The sequence below is a fragment of the Delphinus delphis genome, chromosome 11 (genome assembly GCF_949987515.2).
Source record: "Delphinus delphis chromosome 11, mDelDel1.2, whole genome shotgun sequence".
Lineage (NCBI taxonomy): Eukaryota > Metazoa > Chordata > Mammalia > Artiodactyla > Delphinidae > Delphinus > Delphinus delphis.
This window is the reverse complement of record NC_082693.1, coordinates 32,905,162-32,923,396: the sequence shown is the minus strand read 5'-3', so window position 1 is coordinate 32,923,396 and position 18,235 is coordinate 32,905,162. Positions and strand designations below refer to the sequence as shown.

The window sequence follows — 18,235 nt, the reverse complement described above, 5'->3', positions numbered from 1 at the left end:
GCCAGGACATGGAAGCAACCTAAGTGTCCATTGACAGATTAATGGATAAAGAAGATGTGGCACATATATACAATGGAATATTACTCAGCCATAAGAAGAAACAAAATTGAGTTATTTGTAGTGAGGTGGATGGACCTAGAGTCTGTCATACAGAGTGAAGTAAGTCAGAAAGAAAAAAACAAATACTGTATGCTAACACATATGGAATCTAAAATAAAAAAGGTTCTGAAGAACCTAGGGGCAGGACAGGAACAAAGATGCAGACATAGAGAATGGACTTGAGGACACGGGGAGGGGGAAGGGTAAGCTGGGATGAAGTGAGAGAGTGGCATTGACATATATACACTGCTAAATGTAAAATAGATAGCTAATGGGAAGCAGCTGCATAGCACAGGGAGATTCAGCTGGGTGCTTTGTGACCACCTAGAGGTATGGGATAGGGAGGGTGAGAAGGAGACACAAGACAGAGGGGATATGTGGATATATGTATATGTATAGCTGATTCACTTTGTTATACAGCAGCAACTAACACAACAATGTAAACAATTATACTCCCAAAAAGATGTTAAAAAAAAAAGTGAAAAGAAAATTAAAAACAAAGGATCCTAATTCATCCAAAAAAAAAAGCTAATGCATTAATTATTATTATTTTTTTAAATTCAGATTTATATAAAAATGGATATAATTTATCTGAGACAATTTGTATTTTTAAGTAGGAATCTAGGAAAAATCAGTCGACATGGTGCTGTCAACCTTTACTAAATACAAATACTACCTTATAACAAGATTGACACTTAAGATTTTCATTAGAATTACATTTTCAGTTTGTTTTTGTTGAGTAATGATTTTATACCCAATTTTATCCTGTTTACTCTTAAAGGAAAAGCTATACATTATCTTTAATTTTTTCCACAGAACGAAGAACCATGAAACCATATGTTTCTTGAAGGTAGGGGATAATTATTAAATAGGAGCATAATGGTAGCAGGGAAGACTATAACTGAAACGTATCTGTATCTTCAGTAAGAGCTAGTGTTTGAAGTCATCACTGCTCTAGCACATTGAAATGAACATGTACCTGATTAATATGTATTGAGTTAAAGGTAAAGGCAGTCTTCATGTGAACCTGAAATAAAGTTCTGTTGAGGAGACTTTTCTTCTGTTAGGAATAGTTTTTTGTTTCTCAATGACAGGTCCAATTTAAAAAGTGTAACATGGGGGGCGGGTGGGAAGGGGAAGCTGGGAGGAGGTGAGAGAGTAGCATTGACATATATACACTACCAAATGTAACATAGATAGCTAGTGGGAAGCAGTTGCATAGGCACAGGGAGATCAGCTCGGTGGTTTGTGACCACCTAGAGGGGTGGGATAGGGAGGGTGGGAGGGAGATGCAAGAGGGAGGGGATATGGGGATATATGTATACGTATAGCTGATTCACTTTGTTATACAGCAGAAATTAATGCAACATGGTAAAGCAACTATACTCCAGTAAAGATGTAAAAAAAATAAATGAAATGGAAAAAAATTAAGTAAAATAAAATAATTTATTGCTATAAAAATAAAAAATATAACAGTTAATCAAAAATATTACTGTACTACTTTGTACAATTATTTACATTAAAATCAGCATCATTGTTTATCAGTGGCCTGGCATACTTTTTTTTTTTTGTGGACATACTTGTATATGTGTGTGTGGTTGGTTTGTTGTAGGTAACAAATGGTTATTTTAAAGACTTATTGACTGATGAATGGGAATTGCATTGATGCTCTTTATCTGAAGTCTTACAGATTGTTAATCCACTGTGGTGGCCTCTACACCAAAATTCAAGCAATGTTAATGACAATGGCTAGTTAAGAAATGGTAGATTTTGATCAACTAATTATCCTTTACTAATATTAAAAAATGATGGTGGTGTTTTAGTGAGATAGAATAGTCTGATAGCTGATTTTTTATATATTAAAATATAGCTCTTGTTACAGCTGGAGATTTTAAAATGAAACCATTCAAATCATTTTCTTTTCCTTGTGTTTCTGATAATGCCAGAAGTTTCTGTTGACCTCATAGTTAGCACATTGTTTCTGTATTTACTTTGGTGCATTCATATATAATAATCTGATGAATTTACAACTCTGTCCCCTGTAGTTCTACATGTATTAATAATCTCAAATGAATTTAAATAATTTTCTTATTCTGATAGAGAAGAAAAAGCTGGATCACTTACCAGTAACTGGAGTTCTCCTATTGGGTAATCTCCACAGATCCACATTCTTTGAAGTTATTGTGAATGCCTCGAGGACCAAGGGACCGTTGAAATTTCCAATTTCAGGAAGGTAAGCAAGCACACTGAAGCATGTCTCTAGCATCTCCCAAATCCCCTCCCCCCAACTTTCTTACATATGCGTCTGTACTGCATGCCCCCTCAGTTCCAGTGGATGCCCATCAGGAAGATTCTCATGCTGGACAGAAGGGCAAGAGAGGTGGATCTGTGAGGGAAAAGACCCAATAGGATAACTCAAGTTGCTGGTAAGTAATCTAGTTTTCACAGACTTAAGATTTTTTCCCCACATTTCTTCTCTTTAGGAGTTCATTTAATTACAAAGAGAGGAAGTTGTTTGGGATAGCCTCTTTTTGTAAGTTTGATGTGGATTATAGAATTTACTGTATGGATGATAAATACCTAGTGCTTAATGGGTACATGAATAAATGTGACATTAATTTTAAAGTATACATTTACATAATAGCTGTTTATTAAAATTATATATTTATTGCCTTTTGATAAATAGTGCAATAGTTCTAAAGCAGTATGAGGAAGCTATATGTTGAATTATTTTAATTCCTTTATTTGTGATGTTTGTTTTATTGAAGTAGATACTTGTACTGTAAAATTTCTGCTTATGTCAAATTCGGCCAAATTCTTTTGGCACAGTACTAAACAGCAAGAATAGTTTTACTTCTTACTGACCTAGTTTTCAGTGTACCTTTTAATTTCGTTGAAGGTATATTTGGAAATAATTCAGGGTGTGTTGCAATTATACTTACCACTTCATTATTCATAATGGATTGGCTTATTGATGTGAAGGGGTGACATAGTTGTTTCACTATGAGCTCTGTGATTCCTCATGTACCAACCCCATTTATTTATGTAAATGTTAGAATTGGACTGAGTTCCTTGCTTCCCATTTCTCTCTCACTCATTCTGCATTGTTACCAGGTTACCATTGTTAAAAGGCCACTTATAGCACATAAAGACCTGTAGTGGTGCTGTGCTCTTGCTGTTTATAAAATTTCATCCATTTGCTGGGTACTTAGGGCCTCCCGTAATCTAATCCCATCCTATTTATCCAGCCTTAATTTCTTCAATTTGAAACTTTTGTTTTGGTCTTACCAGGATACTTCTCATATTCATGCTTTGGCTTGTGCTTTTCCATTTTCTTGAAATGACCCTCTTTTCATTCTTCTTCTCTATACTTTAAGGTTGAGGTCAGGTCCTACCCCTTACATAAATCCTTTTATGCTGGCATCTCTGTTATTTCTGCTTCTTCAGTGGAAAAATGAGATTGTTATGAGGATTGAATTAACTAATTCTTGGAGTGTACTTAGAACAGTGCCTAGTGGCACATAGTAACTTCTCTTATTAGCTATTATTTGATTGTAGTTTGATCTTAAATATTTCTGTGATTGTAGGTATAATTCTTATCTGTATGACACAGTTTAGCTTTAAATATTAGCTTCAGGTTGTATTGATTGTTATTTCTTCTGATATAAAACTCTTAAGCTGACTTGTATGGTCTTTGAGAGCAAGGATAGGATTTTATTGTGCTATCTTACTTCCTAACATTAGTGACTGAGATTAAATCGTGCCCATTGAAAAATTAGTTTTTATGTAGAATCACAAATATACTTGCCAGTTTTTTCATTTATAAAACGGGTTCATTTGGGTAATCAATCCTGTTTGTACTGTGTATTTTTTTTTTTTTTTTTTGCCGTATGCGGGCCTCTCACTGTTGTGGCCTCTCCCGTTGCGGAGCACAGGCTCCGGACGCGCAGGCCCAGTGGCCATGGCCCACGGGCCCAGCCGCTCCGCGGCATGTGGGATCCTCCCAGACCGGGGCACGAACCTGTGTCCCCTGCATTGGCAGGCGGACTCTCAACCACTGCGCCACCAGGGAAGCCCCTGTACTGTGTATTTTTTCTTAAGAACAACAACTTTTTTCCTTCAAAGCTGGTATAGTGAAATTATAATTGTTTAATACACTATAAACTTCCATTGCACGTTAGAAAAGAATGTATAGCTTTGACAGTGTTAATTCAATTGTATTCGCTTTAAGACTCTGTGTAGTAGTATACTTGATTTTTGAGATTGGAATATCTTAGAAGATTATTGCTTGATTTTTTCAGAAATGCTTGGATTTAAGATACCTGTCTGATGAAGCAGTAAATGAAATCTGATTTCAAGGTCACTGAAGGAAGGAAATGCTTTTTGACAGATTGATTGTCACTTCTAAATAATCACCAGAGAACCACTTCAGGTCTAATTAGACAAGCCAAAATGAAGAACAGTCAGTCAGATGATTTAAGTGTTTGATTTGAATCTGCCGACTCTTCAGTCTCCTGGTTTTTTTAGTGTGATATGGTATGAGAATGCCCTTGTTCTGTAGAGATGCATGCTGAAATATTTAGAAGTGAAATATCATGATGAGTTCAGAAGAATAATGTGTGGCTATCTGGATGTAGTGATATGTGTATGTAAAGAGAGAGAAAAGGAGAGAGCGAGCAGATCTGGAAAATTTTAACAGTTTAAAATCTAGGTGAAGGGTATGGTGGTATACATTGTACTTTCAACTTTTCTGTGGCTCTGATATTTTTCAAACAAAAGTTGGGGAGAAAGTATTTTATAAAGAACTTTATTGTGCTTCAGTTTCTCTAATTCTAAAATGGCAATAATAGGACTTATTCTTTCCATGCCTTGATGCAGGTAGGCACAGTGGGATAACATTCAGTGAATAGCATTCAAGAGAGCTCTTAAGAAGTATTTTTTTTTTGACATTAAAGAAGAATTTTATAATGGAGAACTTTTCAAAGAACATTTCACCTAAAAGTATATTAGATTAAAGTATATCTATTCCTTTTTTATTATTCAGAGCATATTCCATTATAATTGAATAAGAACAGTCAAGAAAAAAATATATGTAGATATATAAATTAACCAATTGAAATCTTGAAAATGAAAAATATATCTAGTTATAAAATAATCATTGGGCGACTTCCCTGGTGGTGTAGTGGTTAAGAATCTGCCTGCCAATGCAGGGCACATGGGTTCGATCCCTGGTCTTGGAAGATCCCACATGCCACAGAGCAACTAAACCTGTGCGCTGCAACTACTGAAGCCCACGCGCCTAGAGCCCGTGCTCCACAGCAAGAGAAGCCACCGCAGTGAGAAGCCCGTGCACCACAACTAAGAGTAGTCCACGCTCGCTGCAATGAAAGAAAGCCCACGTGCAGCAACAAAGACCCAGTGCAGCCAAACATAAATAAATAAAATAAATAAATTTTTAAAAAATCATTGGGCAAAATAGAAGATTAGTTGTAGCTAAAGATAGAAGTTGTTAATTTCAAGATAAAACAGGTTAACTCTTCCAGGACTAGAGCACAGGGAGATAAAGAGATGAAAAATAGAAAATAAAAACTAAGACACCTTAGAAATAGATTGAAAAGCTCCAGGGTGTCTCTAATTAGAGTTTCAGAAGAGAGAATACAGAGAATGGTAGAGAAGCAATATTGAAGAAAAAATGACTAAGAATTTTCAAGGATTAAAAAAAAAAAGTGGAAATTATGAAATAATTAGAACTGAATCACAACAAAAGCATTGTATCAGAACTTGAGGGATATAAGAAAAGTGGTGCTTAGGGGTAAACGTATAACCTTAAATGCATGTATTAGGTTGAAAGAAAATAAGTGACCCGGATATACAGCTCAAAAAACTAAAAAAAGTAAAAAGTAAAACCAAAGAAAGAAGGAAAGAGGAAAGGAAAATAAAAGTAGAATTTGATGAAATAGAAAGTAATCAACAATAGAAATAGTAGCAATGTTCATTCAAATTGAAGCTGGTTCTTTTCAGTTGATTAAGTTCTGGAAGTACTCACCAAGAAGCAGATGACACAAATAATAAAGTTATAAAATGGGATATAATTACAAATAGTAATTGTAATTTTTAAAACCATAAGAAATCACTATTAATTTATGTGTATATAAATTTTAAAAACCTGGTGAAATGGTCTGTTTTCTAGGGAAAAAATCATTCAAAAATTGTACAAGAAAAAGAAAACCCATAGGAACTAAAAACCACTAAGACATTGAAGCTATAGTAAATTTCCCCAAGAAGTTTTTTAAAATATCAACTTAATTGAGCTATAGTTCATAAACCATACCACCTACCCATTTAAAATGTACAATTTAATGGTTTTTAATATTTTTACAGAATTGTTCAATCATTACCACAGTCAATTTTAGAATATTTTCATCACCTCAGAAAGAAACCATGTACATATTAGCAGTCAGTCCCAGTTCTCCACAAACCCTCAAGCCTTAGACAACCACTAATCTACTCTTTGTTTCTATAGATTTGCCAGTTCTACACATTTCACACAATGGAATCATTCAGTTTATGGCCTTTTGTGGTTTACTACTTTCATTTAGCATAATATTTTTAAGGTCCAGCCATGTTGTAGCATGTATCAATATACTTCATTCCTTTTTATGGCCAAATAGTATTGCATTGTGTGGATATACCACATCAGTTGATGGGTATTTGGATTTTTTTTCCTATTTTTTGCCTATTATGAACAGTCCTGGTACCAACATTTGTGTGAAAGAGTTTGTGTGAACATGTGTTTTCATTTCTCTTGGGTGTATACCTAGGAGTAGAATTGCTGGGTTATATGGTAACTCTGTTTAACCTTTTGGGGGGCTACCAGACTGTTTTCCAGAGCAGCTGTACCATTTTACTTTTCCACCAGCAATGTATGAAGGTTCTAGTTTTTCTACACCCTCACCAACATTTTCATTATTTCTCTTTTTGATTAAAGCCATCCTAAAATTGGTGTGAAGTAGTATCAGAAGGATTAGTTTTAATTGTGATTTTGTAATCATAATTTCACATATACTTTTGGGGAACAGGTAATCCCAATTTTATACAAACTGACCCAGATAATAGAAAAAGAGGGAGAGCTGCCCTGTTGTTTATCAGACAAATTTAGCCTTGAAACCTAAACTGAAAAGAATATACAAGGGAAAATATATTACATTCAATCTCATTTATGAACAGAGATAAAAATTTTATTATTTTATTTTTTCTTGAAAAATTTTAATTAGGATAAGAATGTAAGGATAGTTCAATATTTGAAAATTATATCAATGTAATTTATATGGTAAGATTTAGGGAAAAAATCTTGAAAGATTTGGTAAAAATATATGATAAAACTCAGCACTCATTAATGTTTTTTAAAAAGGTAACCCTCAAACCATGAAGAGAAATGAACTTTTTTCTTCCAGTAAAGGCTGTCTTTCAAACAGCAAGTGTCATGCTGAATGGCGAAACCTTAGAAACATTCCCTTTAACGTCAGGAATAAGACAAATATATCTCTACTAATAAGATAAGAAAAAAATAGAAATAAAATACAAAAGGATTGGAAAGGAAGAAAAATGAGATGAACATATCCCTAGAAAAAATTTTTTAAAAAATCAACAGACTGTACTAATAAGAGAATTCAGTGTTACTGGATACAAGCTCAACGTTCAAACTGACAACCAGTTAGAAAATGAAAAATACCTCTTATACAGCAAATTCTATAAAGTACCCAAGGTTTTATTGAAGGACATAAAAGTAGACATGAATAAAAGGATATACTATAATTATTAGTGGGAAGTATACATATTGCTAAAAAATTAACTTCTCTGTGATTTATATGTAATTTCAGACAAAAATCTCAGTAGGATTTTTTTTTCTTTTTTGGTGGAAAATGACCTTCATATACAAAAGTAAAGGCACATGAATAACCAAGACAGCTCTGAAAGAAGAAAAAGAACAAGGAAGAGGGAGTTGCGCTGTTGGATATCTAGACTAATCTTAAAATTATGATATATAGAGTAGAATCCTACATAGCATGAAAAAAAATAAACTGCTACACACAACATGAGATGAAACTTCTAGACTAAATGTTGAGCAAAAGAAGTGAGACACAAAAGAGTTCATATTGTATGATTTCATTCCTAGGAAGCTCAAAAACAGAACTAATCTGTGGTGATCGAGATCAGAATAGTGGTTATCTTGGAAGCATGGTACTGACTGAGATGGGATATGAGGAGCGTTCTGGAGCATGAGAAATGTTAATATCTTGATCTGAGTTGGATCACCCAGGGGTGTACATATTTAAAAATCAGGCTGTACATAGTACTTGAGTACTTGTATACTTTATATAAATTATACCTCAAAGAAAAGTAAAGCCTTATCGTATTTAAAACAGTATAGGCTTAATACAGGAAAAGACAGATTAACATAACAGAATAGAGAGTTCAGAAATGGATCCATATATATTTGAGAAGTTGTTAGGTGCTAGAGATGGCATTTTCTATCCCCAGGGAAAGAAAATGTGGACTGTTGAATTGGTTTTTCTATATGGGGGAAAACTAGATTTCTACTTCAGACCATATGCAGAAATAAATTCCGGTTGAATTGAACACTAAACATGAGAAACTGTTTTTAAAAAATAGGAAAGTATAGAAGACTATGTATCTTTAGGATATGTAAGGCCTTCTTTAACAAGTCAAGAAAAAAAGAATGAACCTTCAAGGATAAAAAAACATCAAGGATTTGACTACCTTAAAAAGAAAAACTTAGGTTTAATGTAAGGCATCATAAACCAGACTAAAACATAATGTCTCATCTGGCAGATATGTGTAATGTCTGTAATGTCCAGTGCATTTGTGTCCAGAATACGAAAAGATCAAAAGAGGTACTATAGGTGATACAAATAAAATGAACAATGGATAGTAAGGTAATTCACAGCAGAGGAAACTGGAAATTGGACTGAGAAGATGCTTAGCCTCATTTGTAGGGAAATGTAGTTAAAAGCTTATGAACCATCGATTTTCACCCATTAGATTGCAAAGCTCCGGATCAGATAAGTGTTACACAATTTAAAATGTGCATACCTAGTATCCAGCAGTTACTATTCAAGGTATTAGTCTAGAGAAACTTGCACATTTGCCCAGGGAGATTTATGCAGGGATATTCGTTTGGAAAAAATATCTAAATGTCTACAATAAGAGGCATGGATAAATAAAATAAGATACAAAAGTTATTTAATGAAGGATTACCTAGATCTATGATTAGGTTATTGTCAGTGATTTTTTTAAATTTAAGAAACAGATTCTACTGTCTATGCCCAGGAATTCTTCTAAGCATTTTATAAACATTAAGTATTTTAGTCCTCATGAGAACTTAGAAATAGGTACTGTCATTATTTCCATTTTATAGATGGGAATACTGAAGCATAGAGGGGTAAATAACCCTACCTACTCTCATAGGTAGTAGATAGCAGAGCTGGGATTCAAAGCTAGCATTGAACCTCAGTGGCCTGGCTCCAGAGCCCACTGTGCCATGCCACCTTTTGATGTTTATAAATATGGAGAGACCTCATAAATGCAAGGGAAAGGTATTGCAGAATGATGCATACAATATGATCTCATTTACACCAAACTCATGATAGTTGTTACCTCTGGATGGGGTTGGGAGGTGAGGGAGATCTTAATGATGGTGGTAAAAAGAAACTAGCTTATGGAACTGCATGTTTTTCCTTAATATGAAAGTAATATAAGTAAAGTAATATGTACATTATAGCTTTTAAACATCTGCACTTAATGTATGTATATGCTTATTTTTGTAAAAGGAAACACTGGAAAGATTGACCTTTATTGTTTTAATCTTTATTTATTCTTGGTATTGGTTATATAGAAAAAGAAAAAAGCAGTGGCCCTAGCAAAATGGCTGTAATTTAGTCTAGTTCTGCGATAGTGAGCAGCAGGTAAGTGCCAGACCCTGGGTTAGGTGCTGGGGATAGGGTGCTTTCACCCTCTCTCTTTAAGGAGTTCAGAGTGGAACAGGGAAAGAGATGAGAAAAATACTTTTAATTCAGTATGTTATGTCTCTATCTCTTCTTCCCTGTTTCTCCATCCCCACCCTTTCCCCTCCATATACAAATAGGAGAAGGGGGAAATGTCTTGAGTTGGGGCAAGAGAAACGGGCAATGAAATATTGATGGCAATCCTACTTCTTATTCTTTTACAAAACTATGAGAGAATAAATTCTATAATGGTCAGAGATTGTAGCTTGTTCACCATGATATCTCCAAAACTTAGTTTAATACCTTGTGCTTAGTAGACCCCTGGATGTTGAAATGAATGCACTTTGACACTTCGCTCTCAAATTAACTAACACCTGAGCCCAAAGTTCTCCTCTAGCCGTCTAGGGTGTCTTCCACTGGTTCCATTTCTTCAACTGATTACCAAAGTCTAAGGCAGTTTGAGAATTATATATGAAGTCTTGAATTGTTTTGTGCCAAAGAATTCTGACTTGAGAAATATTTTAATCTGTAGGAAATATTGGATCTCTAAAATCCAATATAATTTTCTTTGTGCTGAGTCCAATACATTTTTTAAAAATTAGTAGTCTTGTAATATTGGGATAGTTCAGTTGTTTTTCTCAGATATTGCATTCTCTGTCTTTGAGTCAGTGCTATCTTGTAAAAGTTTTATGTTCTGTATCTTGTTTGTGAAATTCTTAATTTCCTAAAACAACATTCTTTTTAAGTTTCCAGATGGACCATGGAATGTTTCCAGATGGTATTAGTGTTTATGAGAATTGCACTATCTTTTAAAATCTGTCATGGTATCTCATAAAGAGTAATACAGTTATTTCCTTTCACCCTAATGAGAGAGGTGTGTTTTCCTTTATAGCAAATTGAAATTAGGCGAGCTCTTTCCTCAAAGGGTGAATTTGAATATCTGAAAATTGCTGAGAATGGGTAAGCTTGAATAAATCATAGTGAAAGATATTTATCTTACACTGTAAGTTTAACACTAGGATTGTAATTGAGAAAAATCCTAAAACAAAGTTTATTGTTATCCTGGATGGATTTGACTAAACTATTGGTCAAATCCTGTTCTGTGTGTACATAGTGCTTCTTTCTTGCTATGTAACCCTTTTGCCAGAGATAACATGAAGAGAGCCTGGCTAACATTGGGTGGAACAATCCTGCTGGCTCAAGCCCCTCCCCAGATATTTGATTCAGTCCATTTTCTGGACAGTCTGGTAAGCTGTCATTGTTCTTCACATTAAAATCATCTTATTCAGGATGTACCCAAGAGGAATTTAGTACTAAAGGAACAAACTATTAAGTTCAATGAAAATGTTAAAAATAGTCATATTAACTTAAGGCTTCACATTAAACATGACTAATTTATAACAGCACTGTCCAGTAGAAATACAATGCAAGCCACAAAAGGGACTTATATATATAATTTTAAAATTTCTTGTGGCCAAATTAAAATGTAACTCAATTTATCTAAAATATTACCCTTTCAGTTTTTAGCAGGATATTTCACAATCTTTTTCATATTAAGTGTTAAAAATCTGGGATGTATTTTATACTTAGAGCACATCTCAATTCAGATTAGCACATTTCAAGTGCTCAGGACCCACATATGGCTTCTGTATTATACAGTGCAGATTTGGAGCATCTGAAAAACATTTGGTTTTATATAGTTCTCCGTCTGTTACTTCTCGTTAAAGATGCTTTGAGTATTTTTTTTTCTTTTATTGCTTCACCTGTTCATAGGTGCTTAGCTTTACTATTGATTATTGGTAACCTGAAACCCTACTATGCATTCCTAAATTTGACAGACCATTTAGGTCTTTCTGTAATGTTTTCTCATTTCCAGGCCTACTTAATTTCTTTAGATAAATTGTAAAGTTTCCTTCCTATAAGCTTTTAATCAGAGTATCAGTTCCTCCTTTCATCAGAATATCAGACTCAGATCTTCTACATGGGCATAGTAGGTAGCATTATACAGTTGACCTTTGAACTGCATGGGTCTGCTTATATGTGGATGTTTTTCAATAGTAAATACTGCAGTACTACACTCTGCCACTGATTGAATCCATGGATGTGCAGAAACCCTGGATACAAAGGGCCAACTATAAGTTATATTCAGATTTTTGACTGCATGGGGGTGGTCACCCCTAAGCCCTCTGTTTTTCAAGCGTTGACTGCACATTATTGTCATTGTTATTTCCCTCATCCCAGCAGGGTAACAAACCTCTCCTTTCTTGGTTCAAAGTCACTGCTCTGAAGCAGAAGGTTTCCTTACATGCAGACTTCTTTTTTATGAGGTGAGATCTAACATCTTACTTTACGGGAATTGAGTATCCATTCTCTAAGATACTAAGGGCTTGGAGATTTTCAAATCAACCCATTTTTTCCCCTAGTTGATACTGTTTGAGAATGAACATACTGCAAAATAAAGCCATAACTAAGGTACAAGACATGTGACTTGACATTTTAATAGCTTTTTGGTTTCATCTTTCCTAGATGAGGGACATTTAAGAAGATTATTCTCAGTAAATGAATTTGTAACCTCTGATGGTTATCCATGTGTCCCAGTACCAGCAGAACAATCTTCTGTAAATTATTTCAAAGAGTGCCAAACCTTATTCTTCTAACATGAGATTACTTGGGCTCTGAATATATAAATGCTCAGATTCTGGGGTTTCCTGGGCTGTTTTCTTGTCTTAATTTTTGTTTAACTTTCGTACCTGTTTGGAGTTTCCAGTCTTTCTTAACCTACCTCTTTGTTACTCCATCTCCCTTCTAGTAGAATCTCAATCCCATTCTATTTTCTTCCTAACCCTACTATGTTCATAATACCCATTATGGTCAGTGCACGTCACTCAGCGTAGTGAGTGCAGCATTTGAGTGTTATTTATAGGTGATGTTAAGGTAGTTTTCATCTCTGCCTAAATTTCTTCCTCCATTTTGGACTTCTCCCATAGTGCATATATTTTAATTACTTGTGTATTTTTCTGTTTCTCACACTAAACTGTAAACTAAGGGTTAAAACCATGTCTGTCTTGTTTTAATCACCTGTTGGTATAATAGTTTAACTGATACTGGCATTTGGAAGGTCTTGCTATTTACCATATGCATGTTTAAGATGTGGCTGTAAAACAGTGAGTGTTTTCAATAAGTTAGATGTAAACATCTCCCACTTTTTTGAGTGTGAAACATTAGACAGTTATTTAGGCAACTCCACTTCGTGTCTTCCAGGTATCTCAATCTTTTTTTTTTTTTTTAATTTATTTTTGGCTGCGTTGGGTCTTCATTTCTGCATGCAGGCTTTCTCTCGTTGGGGTGAGCGGGGTCTACTCTTTGTTGCAGTGCGTGGGCTTCTCATTGCGGTGGCTTCTCTTGTTGCAGAGCACGGGCTCTAGGTGCGCGGGCTTCAGTAGTTGTGGCACACTGGCTCAGTAGTTGTGGCACATGGCCTTAGTTGCTGTACGGTATGTGGGATCTTCCCGGACGAGGGCGCGATATCTTGTCTCCTGCATTGGCAGGCGGATTCTTAACCACTGTGCCACCAGGGAAGTCCTAGGTGTCTCAATCTTAATGTGCAAAATTGAACTTAGATTTCTCTCCCCAAATTCCTTCTTTCTGATGACACATTCTCTCTCCCCTCACTCTCTCTCTTATCCTTTACTTCCTATTCATCTACAAATCCTGTCTGCTGTACCTCCAAAATATATTTGGAATTCTGCCACTTCTTCCACACTCTGTTGTTGCCTTCCTAATATAAGCCACCATCATCTCCTGCCTGCCTATTGTAGTAAGTTCCTAACTGGTTTCTGTGATTACTCTCTGCTCCCCTACCATCTGGTCTCTAAATAGCAGCCAGGTAATTTTTTTTTTTAAGTTTCCAGTGCTCATTTTAATTTGATCCTCACAAACCCCTTTGTAGAATGACTATTATTATTGTAATTATCTTCTCAAGAAAGCAGTGTCCAGAAAGGTTAAGTGACTTACATAAGAACAGAAGTCATTCAGTAGCAGAGCCAGAATTTAATTATAGATCTTCATGTCTCAGAGCTTTGCCTTGTGGACCACAAACTCTAAATGTGATTGACTTGGGAAACTATAAGAAGGACATTACCTTAAAATCTCCCCCAGACTGTTTTGCAAGGGGATATGTCATTCATACCATTTATATTCACTCTTCTAAAGCAATCAGTTTTTGTTTTTTAAATAGACTATTCTTTAGAGCTGTTTTAGGTTCAGAGCAAAACTGAGTGGAAGGTACAGAGATTTCCCATATATCCCCTGCCTCCACACTTGCATAGCTTCCCCCATTATCAACATCCCCACCAGAGTGGTACATTTGTTATAATTGATGAACCTGTATTGAAACATAATTATCCCCCAAAGTTCATTGTTTACATTAGGATTCACTCTTGGTGTTACACATTCTGTGGGTTTGGACAAATATATTATGGCATGTATTTACTATTATAACATCATGCAGAATAGCTTCACTGCCCTAAAAGTCTTCGGTTCTCTGCCTATTCCATCCTTCCCTCCTCCAACCCCTGGCAACCACTGATCTTTTTATTGTCTCTATACTTTCACCTTTTCCAGAAGGTCATATAGTTGGAATCATACAGTATTTGCCTTTTCAGATTGGCTTCTTTCACTTAGTAATACGCATTTAAGATTCCTCCATGTGTTTTGGTGGCTTGATAACTCATTTCTTTTTAGCACTGAATAATATTCCATTGTCTGCATGTACCACAGTTTATTTATCCATTCACCTATTGAAGGACATTTTGGTTTCTTCCAAGTTTTGGTAATTATGAATAAAGCTGCTGTAAACATCCATATGTAGGTTTTTGTGTGGACATAAGTTTTCAACTCCTTTGGTAAATACCAAAGAGCATGCTTGCTAGATTGTATGGTAAGAGTATATTTAGTTTTATAAAATGCTACCAAACTGTCTTCTTAAGTGACTGTACCTGAGAGTTCCTTTTGCTTCACATCCTCTCCAGCATTTGGTGTTGTCAGTGTTCTAGATTTTGACCATTCTAAGTAGGGCAACCAAGTAGTTTTGGTTTTAACTTTAGTCAGATCATGTTATTCTCCTATTCAGAACCTTCACATCCTACTTCATTTCCCATCCTACTTAGAATAAAATTCCAAGTTATCTCCATTGTAGAAAAGGAGGGCTTTGCATGGTCTGGTCCTTGGCCACCTCTTCAGACTGATTTTACCATTTTCTCTCTCACTCATTGCAGTTCAGACATTTTGGTCACCTTAGTGTTCTTTGAACATACCAGCCTTCTGCCTCAGGGCCTTTACAGTTGATTTTGCCTTTCCTGGAATGTTTCACATCTAGATACCTGCATGGCTTCCTCCTGCACTTCGCTGAGGACTCTGCTTAAGAACTCTGCTTAAGAGTAACCTCATGAGAGGTGCTTACCTGATTTCCCTGCAGAAAAATAGCACTTCTGTGCTTCTTCCCATACCCTGCTTTATTTTTATTCTACTCCTACCTTCTACTCATACACACATATAATAATATATATGTGTATGCTTGTTTATAATAATACAGATAAATTATATATATATATATATTTGTGTGTGTGTGTGTGTCTGTGTGTGTGCCTATCTCTAGCAATTAATATGTGTGCTCATGAGGGGATATTACTGTATACCTGTAGAGTAGGACCTGGTACATAGATGGTGTTTGGTAAATGTCTGTTGAGTGAATGAATGACTATACTACATCAAAAAATGCTTTAATGTTACCCGATTTAGAATATTATGGTAGGACATAATGAGATACATAAAGAAGACTTAGTTTTATTTTATTTCACAACATGTAAGCTCTGCAAGGCTAGGGATTTTTTTTTTCTTTCTTGCTATATTCCCATGCCTAGAATGTTTCCTGGCAGTAATAAACAATTGATAAATATTTACTGAATGAATGAGTTTATGTAGCATGTCTTTTTAATAAGCAACCAAATTATACTACATGTAAAAGTAATCTTGAATAGGTCTAAAAGTAGACCACATAACTCCAGAACTGGGAGAAGGGTAAGAGGAAGAGTGATAATACCACCTTGATTAAAATCTTTGGATCCATCTTCACCATTTGCCAACTACTCCAAGTCACCACCGTCTCCTGTCAGGGCTACTCTAATACTGTACCACTTGGTCTCTTCAGTTCCATACGTGTCACGCTTCATTCGCTACGTTTAAAATTTAAAAGTATTTCAGGATACCTATTGTACCTAAAATAAAGCCAAGATTCTTTCTTTAACTTGGCCCATTTGAAGACCTGATATGGCCTTTCTACCTCTTAATCTCATGTAGTTCTTCCCCCTTGCTCAATATCCTTCAGCCTTTCCTTCAGTTTCTATAGCCCACCGAGTTCTTTGCCACCTTTGTACACTCATTGCTTACTTTCTGCCCAATATAATCTTTCTCCCACTATTTCATTGGAGCACCTCCTTTGTGTTATTTAAGTCTGAGCATGTCAGATCATGTGAGCAATCTTCCTTGGAAGCCTTATCTATGCCAACTCCTGTTGGAATTGCTAATGGTATTTGAGTGGGGGTGGGGAAGAACAAAACCAGTTTGTAATTGTATGTATGTAGCTAACTTTTTTGTTTACCATTGTGTTCTTAACACTAAGTATGGTACTTGGCACATAGTAGGTGCTCAGTAAACATTTGTTTAATATGTGAATAACTGTGTAGCAAAAGATGGAAGATAAAAAGAATGAGCATGAAAGGAAAAACAGACCCAGAAAACATAGAAGCAAGATCATATGTGCTTATTAAAACAATAGAAGCCCATGACATAAGCTTAGCTGTTCAGCAAGACTCAGATTAGATAAAACACAAAACCCAGCTACACACTTGATGTTAGAGATATCTAGAACAAAATTACTAAGGGGGTTGGAGGTAAATGGATAGTCAAAACAAGATACTAGGCAAATAAAAACAAAAAATTAATCATTGGATGGTATTGCTAGACAGTGTTGAATTAAAAGCAGTAAACATCAGGTGAAAAAAAGAGAGGCCCTTTGTAATAATCAAGGATACAGTTACCAATATGAAGAGAACCACAAATCTTTATTTTCCGAAGATGAAGCATTGAAGTGTTTAAAGTGAAAACTGTAAATTCAAGGAGGAAGAGAAAGAAATATAACAGTAACGGGAGACTTTAAAACATCTTTCAGTCCTTTCCACATCAGAGAGATTAAATATGAGATATGGAGACTCGGAATTATATAGTCAATAAATCTGATATAATATATCATACTTTTTTATTGTAAAAAGAACGACACCTTTTTTATTGCCCATGTGACATTTTCAAAAATAAGTACTAGAAAGAAAACTGGGAGGAAAAAGGTGTTATCAACCATACACTCTACGATGAAAATTTAAGTTAATAAAAAAGCAAGAACTAGAAACCAAACCATGAAACCTTCCCAAACCTCAAAACAAAAAAACCTCAATTAATTGAGTTTAAAAATGTAAAAACATTCTCCTAAAAAATCTGGAAACAGTCTTTAATAAAACCATAACATAATTAAAATATGCACCTCAAAACCATAATCAGGAAAGTGCTTCATGGAGATATATTAGAAATTAAGTGATATTAATATTAGAAACAAGGCAAGGAAATTCTCTTCAGTATTATTTAACTTTGTTCTAGATGTGCTAAGAGTTATAGAAATTAGAGAAGCGTGATATTGAAGTAATCCCCAAACCCTTGGGATAACATTCAGTGCTTTGTTCTGGGCATTCGGTTACTAGATTCAAGAACTATCCACCTTGTTGAATTTTCAGCCATTTTTCAATAATTTCCACAAACACAGTCCTACAGTGTTTTTGGTTAGTTTATTTTAATAGTTTTCCCATTAAAAAAAAAAATCTCATAGGACTTCCCTGGTGGCGCAGTGGTTAAGAATCCGCCTGCCAGCACAGGGGACACGGGTTCGAGTCCTGGTCCGGGAAGATCCCACATGCTGTAGAGCAACTAAGCCCGTGTGCCACAACTACTGAGCCTGTGCTCTAGAGCCCGCGAGCCACAACTACTGAGCCCATGCACTACAACTA

At 35.3% G+C, this 18,235-nt stretch overlaps 1 protein-coding gene across 4 annotated transcripts in view; it reads left to right on the top strand.

Annotated features, from left to right (window-relative positions):
* YAF2 (YY1 associated factor 2) overlaps window positions 1-18,235 on the top strand; it is a 66,238-nt gene that overhangs the window by 21,322 nt on the left and 26,681 nt on the right. Inside the window, exons 1-2 of one of the 4 annotated variants that reach the window (XM_060024602.1) lie at window positions 11,060-11,371; window positions 12,369-12,451. The exons of 1 other annotated variant lie outside the window; for it this stretch is intronic. In XM_060024602.1, the coding sequence (XP_059880585.1) occupies window positions 11,279-11,371; window positions 12,369-12,451 (176 nt within the window). In that variant the 5' untranslated portion in view covers window positions 11,060-11,278. Of the gene's footprint in view, window positions 1-2,199; window positions 2,333-11,059; window positions 11,372-12,368; window positions 12,452-18,235 lie in introns of those variants that run through there. 2 more of the 4 variants (XR_009521182.2, XM_060024604.2) reach the window with 2 other exon arrangements.